This window comes from Ostrinia nubilalis, chromosome 28 (genome assembly GCF_963855985.1).
Source record: "Ostrinia nubilalis chromosome 28, ilOstNubi1.1, whole genome shotgun sequence".
NCBI classification, from domain to species: Eukaryota; Metazoa; Arthropoda; class Insecta; order Lepidoptera; family Crambidae; genus Ostrinia; species Ostrinia nubilalis.
In genome coordinates this window covers 1,539,518-1,548,099 of record NC_087115.1, presented here as the reverse complement: position 1 = coordinate 1,548,099, position 8,582 = coordinate 1,539,518, and the positions used below count along the sequence as shown (strand labels likewise).

General features: G+C 39.6%; 1 protein-coding gene across 1 annotated transcript; it reads right to left on the bottom strand.

Annotated features, from left to right (window-relative positions):
- Positions 1-5,713: 5,713 nt before the first annotated feature.
- LOC135085437 (motile sperm domain-containing protein 2-like) lies at positions 5,714-8,582 on the bottom strand. Its single transcript, XM_063980234.1, has one exon. It carries the CDS (start codon positions 8,452-8,454, stop codon positions 7,072-7,074), a length of 1,383 nt encoding a protein of 460 aa, XP_063836304.1. The 5' UTR covers positions 8,455-8,582; the 3' UTR covers positions 5,714-7,071.

Sequence of the window (8,582 nt, the reverse complement as noted above, 5' to 3'; positions counted from 1 at the left end):
TGGTGGGTATCGGGGTCTCGTATATTTTATTTTATCATCATGGGGACAGCCAAGTGGGTTAGTGGGAGTCCCAAAAACACGAACCCACCCACTGAAAACCTTTTTTTTCGTCGGGAAATGCTTTTTTGCACATACCCACTGGCCGATGGGGGCGGCCTGTGGATCATGTGGGGCTCTCCTAGCCAGAAGGGCGGGGCTTACCCACTAAAACCCGACGGTGTCCTCTGTAGTCTAAGGAAACGGAGCCGCGAGTTACTGTTCAGCCCGGTCTGTGAGCACGTAGAATTTTGTCCAATGACCCCAAGCAACCCACCGCAGTGAATGTGCGAGCGCGACAGCAACATAATTACGCGCGAGCGATAAGGATGGGTAGCTTGGGGTCATTGGACAAAATTCTACGTGCTCCCGGACCAGACTATAGCTCAGACATTCGTCCGCAGCTCCACCTCAGGCTAGAACACCCAATCTCCTCCTCCAGTTACCCACTAAAATCCGACGGTGTCCTCTGTAGTCTAATGAAACGGAGCCGTGAAAAACTCATAAAACTCATTTATTTTTGCAAATTAAAAAGCACTTTTACACGTCCCAGTATTAACTCTACCACTGCTTCGGGACAATAAATGGGCCAGTGCTAAGAAGAAGCAGTGAGTTACTGTCCTAACCTGGACATTCGTCCGTGGCTCTGTCTCAAGCTATGGTTCACTCTCTAGCGGTCAACCTTCGAAGAGAAGGAAAGTCGTCCGCAAAAACATTTCCGCAAAATTTTTAGGAAAACGAAATTTTATGAAGGTACACCACTAATGAAAAATCAGTTTTTAAGTTTACCTTTATTAGTCTTATGGATCGTTTCATCCACGAAGACTCGCCCCACCAATTTTTGGTCGAGGGGTGCGGGGAGTTTGATCCGAGCAATCCGTGCGTCATTATTGTAGTGTGCGTGTGCACTTATGGATAATTTAGCGTGTACCGATAACACTCAAACATTAGCGAAAGAATGGTGGTGGCGCGTCTTCGTGGATGAAACGATCTAATATTCTAATACCCTTCCTTACTTACTAAAAATAAGTTTAAGATTACCTTACTTTTCCGAGGCACACCATCTAATGACCACGGTACACCCGTACCTCTAGCATGAAAAACTTTCGTCTTCGAATCGTTTGCGTATTCGACAAAATTCGATACTCAACCTTCGAATTAAACGATAACGTGACAACTTTGATTCTCAAAATAAGTTTCGTGCAACAATTTATCATACTAAGTTCACTTTACGACACGTTCACAAGAGCGCTGTTGTAGTTTTCGTACTAAATTTTTGATGGCGATTCGAATACGCAAACGATTCGAACTCGAAAGTTTTTCGTGCTAGCCGTACAGTGTGCCGCGGTAGGTACTCCCTTTGCGGAACACTACCGCTAACATACGCACTGGACACTATTGCGCCGCCGCCACAATAAGCCTCGTAAGACAACCGAGGTGCCCTTAGAGGGCGCCACCCAGGCGCGGATCCACCGTTGTGGGCACTGTGGGCATGCCCACAACCCTAATCTGCTTGTTTTAAATATGATCTATTGATAAGATCGATAGGCATGAATGTATGTCCGGGCATGTAGTGATCCAACTCTCACTTTGCTCATTTTTGGTGGCTGTGCCCACAACCTTTTTTGAGGGCTGGCCGCGCCTGGCGCCACCTCCTGCATTGCACAGGCTACCACCACCGCCGTCGGACAGGATTGGCCTCGTGGTCCCGGCTAATCCTGTCAAAATCAAAATCAAAATTATCTTTATTTGTCTAATTAGTACTTACAAATCGCCAAAAGCCTATAGATACATATCTCATTCTTTTATTTTGCCCTACCAGCGCTTCTAGAAAGACAAACATTTGGCAAGTGCTGAGAAGAAGCGCCGCAACAAACTCAGTCACCACTGTCTGCCGGTTTAAAAAAGTAGAAGTAGGAAGTTACAATACATTCAGAAGCAAGTTGATTATGCCAATGCAGTTTGTCGCAAAACACAAAAAACTGCCAGCAGATCTCTAATTAAAAAGACTATAGGTACCTACCTACCATAATTCCTCAACCATCTTGGAGACTTGCTTGCGTATTATTTATTATAATGTACGCCATTAAACACAATAAATCATTATAATAAACTCATTATACGCTATTTAAACATTATAACCATTCAGTAGTTCCACCAAAAAATTTATAAGTGTGCACAAGTGGCGAGTGAAGTGTTAACTGTTCTTCAGTCATGTATTATGTTTGTCGTTTCTTATATAAATTAAATTCTAAATAAGGTTATCTAATAATATAGAATTAAGACATTTTGGGCTCAGAATGGGCCATTTTCAATTCACAAAAACAAAGTAGGTATATACGTTACCTGCTGCGTAGTATACGAATGTTGCTATACATAGGTCACCACAGACCATTGTTCAAATACTTATGAGTTGGTTAATCAACTATCACAAATGTTTAATAGTTAACAGTCATTATAACTGTGCTTAGAACATTTACTTAACGGAAATCAACGGCAACGATTCACTCGTGATAGATTTTGCATTGTTGATGAGTGTAGATAATTATCTACATATTTTTATAGAAACTCATCTCGAAAAAAACGCTATACAACTTATTCCAATTATGGTTTGTAACTTTGACTCTTTCACAAAGCTTCTTTGAAGTAGGTATAAGGCTAGGTTGCACCATCTTTTAAACTATAATAAACGTCAAAAGTCTTCGAACTGCATACAAAAATGCCGGAGTTAAAGTTAAAGTAAGAGTGCAAATCAAGTTGGGCTAATTGATCTGGTGGCTTAAGTCAATTGCTTAAAAAATTATCCAGATTGACTATTATACTCATAGCTACTTACATGTGTGTATTGTGTGGGAATCGAACCCGCGATCTCAAGCAAAGTAGTCGGGTACGCGAAACACCAAGCCATGGAACTACTTACTTTAGATGTTTGCAGCAAAAAATTTATTTTTATGAATCGAAATGTTTGTTTCTCAGTAGATAAAGATCTTCTTATTCGTTTCGCTCTTGGCAGAGCGTTGGTCACGTTGAGGCGTTGTTGTTAACATCGGTTGTAGAGGCAAAAACCGCCTCTGTGGTCTAGTGGTAAGACCACCTGCTTCAGACGCAGAGGTCCCGGGTTCGATTCCCAGTGGGGGCATTTTCTGTTTGGTTGGTGGTAGGGCTTGTTCTATGTCCGCCTGGCTAGCTACCACCATCTTACCTAAGTCTGTCGCCATAACAACAATGTTAACAGCATTGTTGTGTTCCAGCAGTTAGAGGTAAGATGGCCAGTTCCTCCGTGGTTGAGGATTCCGGGTGTAGCTCGCTTCCACCTTCGGCCTGATCGTCGACAAACTTGACCTTCACTGGTAGGGTTATGGCGGTCAAGCTGTAGAACCTGACTACACAGGAGTTGCAGCGGTGGGAACGAGAAGTGGGAATAGTCCGGTGTTGGCAAACTGCCTCTGGTGCAGTTAGATAGACAGCTCCACTGTCGATCTTACTAGGTCAGTCCAGCGCATAGTTTATTAAAGAACAGTTAACTAGTCCCGTTAACCCCTCGTGGACACTCGTGGTAAACTAAATATGCTTGTGTTACGAGTGGGCTTACCACAATAGTCCAGCCGAACCCGTGTTCTTCGGATCACGAGTCGGACAGAGCCCCGATTATGGTAATTTTTAACGTCTACAATACCGCGCTTCTTCGATTCTGCGATACGATTGGTCAAAACAGCTGACGTCAACTGTTTTGACCCCTTCACGTGCCTTCACCGTTTGGCTATCATCGCTTCTAGTTCTTCTAGATTAAAATAGGTAAGTAAAATAAAAACACTAAAACTTCATTTTCCAAATAAATATGCATTTAATACATCCCCATTAACGTTTAGAAATAAATTAAACACCACTATAAGAACGCATAATAATAATTCTTAAAAATACCTATAATTTTATTAGATTTTTAATGACATGCTTAGGAAATCATGATTTTTCACTTGTCACAATAATGCTGAGAGTGATGCGCGGCCTGTACAAGTGCACATAGATTATTATTTTTAAATAATGAGGGTTTTCGCGCATGAAAAATCCGCCAGATGGCAATACGTAGGCGCAAGGTCCAAATGCTGCATGAATTCTTGACATTACATTGACAGATATGTCAAAATCCACCAATCACGCAGCAGTCAGACCCCACATCCACGTCACGCCATCTAGCGGATCTCACATACGCGAAAACCCTCATTGATTTGAAATTGAAAAAGTTAGTCAACTGAATGAAAAATTGTGAAGTCATGTATTTTTCGATTGGATTTGGATTTACAGCTTGCTTGAAAATACCATTTTGTAAGTAGGTAGTCTATTTGTTATTGTGCGTAAAAATACTTTGGGATTGGAACATGTTTGTTTGTTTGGGTCTTGTAACGCCCTCTATAGCGATATGTAGTAAACTCGCAATGTCAGTTTGGAAATGTCTCGCAATAATTTTGGACGAGACAGCATTTAGCTAAATAACGCTTTATCACAAGCAATGCAAGTGCTAATTTGCAATACAAAAATTGATACATCCCAACTAATATTATAAATGCGAAAGTAACTCTGTCTGTCTGTCTGTCTGTCTGTCTGTCTGTCTGTCTGTCTGTTACGCTTTCCCGCTTAAACCTCGCAACCGATTTTGATGAAATTTGGCATAGAGATAGTTTGAGTCCCGGGAAAGAACATAGGATAGTTTTTATCCCGGTTTTTGAAACAGGGACGCGCGCGATAAAGTTTTTCTGTGACAGACAAAATTCCACGCGGGCGAAGCCGCGGGCGGAAAGCTAGTTATTTTCATAAATAGGCAAGCAACTAAACATAAAGATATGTATGAATATGATAAAAACAAGACACATTAATCTTTACTATCACCAAATAAATTACCTTTAAATAAATAGGCCACGCCGATTGATACAATTTATATCTAATCATATCATTTAATTAACACATACTTAACCTTTGATAAATAAACATTATTCTAGGGTCTTCTACACATTATAAAACAACGTACAAAACTTGATTCAATCAAGTCATATTAGATTCTGTTCTGTGATTGGTATTAAATATTGAAATTCGAATTGAATCAACTTTATTTTATTTTAACTGAAAAAAATAAGGTTTTAAATTCAAATATTTACAGCCATCACACGACAAAATCTATGAGTCTGCAGACTACCTCAGTACAGACTTCATCGGCCGATAGTTTGGTGGTGGATTGGTCAGCTTAAAAATTAGGAGGCAAGGAGATTATGAGTAATCGGCCGATACCAAATCGCTACCTAATGTGCGTATTTTCATACAAAGCGTGAACTTAATTCTAAAAGCCTTCTCCGCCAGTCGACATTAAATATTTTAAACTATCGGTCGACAAAAAATCTGTAATATGCAAGGACTCAAGCTGATTTTGAATGTTCTTTTTAGCGTTGTTCTAAAACACTCCTTAAAATATTATTTTTGGGACAAAAGATAGCCTCCATAATGCGAAATATTGTAGGTATCGATCGTAGGTTCTTCTCAAAATCCAAGAGACAGTTACTTTTGCGTTTACAATTAGAACAGAATAATAAAGACCTTGAATCTTGGACACGATTAAAAATGAACTTTGAAATGCCTATAAAAACTACACTAACTTTAAATTTTTGTCTTGATTGTCAATGAAAAAATATTCTTAGGAATAAGTACACTACTATTTTTTATTTGATGATCATGATTATCAAAATGGATTCGCATGTAAATTAAATAAAATATAGTGCTTTTGAACTTGTGCTATTTCGTACATTGTAAAGAGCTGATCCTTGAAGGTTCCTACGTCATCATCATCATTTCAGCCATAGGACGTCCACTGCTGAACATAGGCCTCCCCCGATGATTTCCACAGTGGCCGGTTGGTGGCGGCCTGCATCCAGCGCCTTCCGGCTACCTTTATAAGTTCGTCGGTCCACCTTGTGGGTGTATCGTACGTAGTTTGTAGTTATTTCGCTTCGTGATCGTGAAGGGATTTTAAAATTACAAGCGTTATGTTTTGCCACTTGTCTGAGGCAGGAAGACGCTGGAAGCAGGCCGCTACCAACTGGCCATGGAAATCATTGGGGGAGTCCTGTTTAGCAGTGGACGTCCTGTGGCTGAAATGATGATGACAATGAATTCTAATTCCTTCTTAAGAACATAGTGATGCCCCAATTTTTTAGTTTTTAAGTTTTTTAAACAAAATCGTAGTCTGCTATCTTGACATTCAATATAATCTTAGGTATAAATACATAAAATAGAGAGACAACTTAATAAATTATATTAAAAGCATCTGTAACTTTATTTTCAACAATATAAATAACAATTTACATCTTTTCCAGAAAGATCTAACGATAAAGCCGAAATATATTAGCTATCTTTAATTTCATTTGTTAATTTAATGTTTATACATTATTCTTTTAAATATCATGCATTACATGGAATGTTTTATAGTAAATTTTAATCACATAGTATATTAATAAGCTTTATACATGATAATATTTTGTACATAAGAGTAGTGCCTAACTATTTTTCCCTCACAATGATTATTGTATATCCTATAATACATATAAAAAGGCTGTTGTAGTATTTCTAACCTATGACATGGTTCATATAAAGGTATAGGGCTTGACTCAGTTAGTACCTGAGGTATGGGACCGACACAGAAGAGGTGACATTGATATTTATGACGTGACAAATCATTCAAATCTGAAGACTCGCTGACGTTTGACCGTCACAAAATCACCCTCAGGCACCAACTGTATTAAGCGATAGCCCTATAATCTATCGTATAAATAGTACAAAAAGGAAATAATGTGATGCTAAACACAAACATAATACCACCTAACTTGAATACGTCTAAACCCACTACTGAATTATGTGCAAGACTTCCACTTTACGCAGTAATTGACAGTATATTACGAACATTACCGTGTTAACAGTGAGTACGCTAAACAACACACCGTTCCACAACACTTCAACGTCGAAAGTGGTTTCGAAAACCACAAAACTTAAAGGCTAGATTCGCTCGCAATATCTACCATTCTCACTTGTATTCTTGTAGACGAGGTAACCCAAAATGAGCGCTGCTACGGTCATGAATAAGGTCAAAAATTGCATCGTCTTCAACTTCCTCATATCACGATGGAGTATTTCGTAGTTTTGCTGCAAGTTGTTCAGTGCGTTCGTCACTGAATCTTGCTTTTCGTGCATTTTTCCATCGCTGATATTGCCATTTTTAGCAAATTCTTTCTCAGGGAACTGACATTTGAGACGGTACTCATCTACCTTGCTACCAGTCGAGTTTTGCCACACGTCGCTTAGTTCCTTTGGTGAGAGATCAGTTTTGGGTATCTGTACTGACATTACTAGGAATCTGTCTTTAGTTACTGTACGTAGATGGAAGCCAGGTTGTACAACGATTAATACAGTTTGGGATGCACCGCTAGGCAATGTACCAGAACTGGGTCGTACACGGAACTTTTCAGGGGACGTTGTTCTGATTTTGAATGATATAGCACTCTCATCCATATTGGTGATTACGAACTGGCCTGACATCTCTTCGTTGTCACTCTTGAATAAAATTGTATCGTTCGGAGAGAGCCTCAGCATTTCTCCGAGAGAATGCTGACTGTCCCCTTGCTCGGCAAAGGTGACTTTCTTCGGTGTATGCTCAGACCCTGACCGATTCTCAGAGACGAACTCAAACGTATAATTATCTTTACCGCCCCAACTGACTAACGCTTGTTCAGGCGGCACAATATCCTTCAAAGTGTCTTTATTACAGAATTTCATGATTTCTACAGCCTTCGGAGGCAGCAAAGACTTCACAATTTTAAACGCAGCGTTCAAGACCCACGGCATTTGGAAAACGACGATATAATTTAGGAACAAAGGATAGTAAAGCTTGAAAAGGCTGATCATGTATTTTATTAACTCCATATCCATATTACTGAGTCCACAACCATCCATATCAAAAAACAAGGTCACTTTTTTCCCATTTTCTTCTCTTTCTATCCTATCAAGCCAATAAATTAGCACTTTTTTGATCTCATCATAGTCTTTCTGACCTTTGACGTGCATTTTCAGCTTAATTATCAACAGTAGACACCCATCAATGTCTCTCCCATGTGGAAAGAGCAATCCCTCTTTAACATAGTCCATTCTGATCGAACTTTCGTTCAATTCGTTGGCGTTGACTGTTTTTCTCCAAACCAGGATGTTCCACAACATATCGACTGACATTTTGAGGTCATTCTCTTGCTGTACCAATATCCTGTTCAGGTATTTATCATCTTTTATACGTTCCAAGTCCAAAGGGTGAAACTCCCCGGGAGGATTCGGTATTCCCTCCTTCAATTTTGCTTCAAAAGCAGCTCTGAGGTCACTAGGATTCACCATTTTGGAGTTTAGTTATCACTGGGCGACTATTACATCAATGTAACGATTAGAACAAGCAAATTAGATCGAATTGATAAAGTAGGTAGGTACACAATGAACGGATGGACATGGATGGATGACAAATAGTT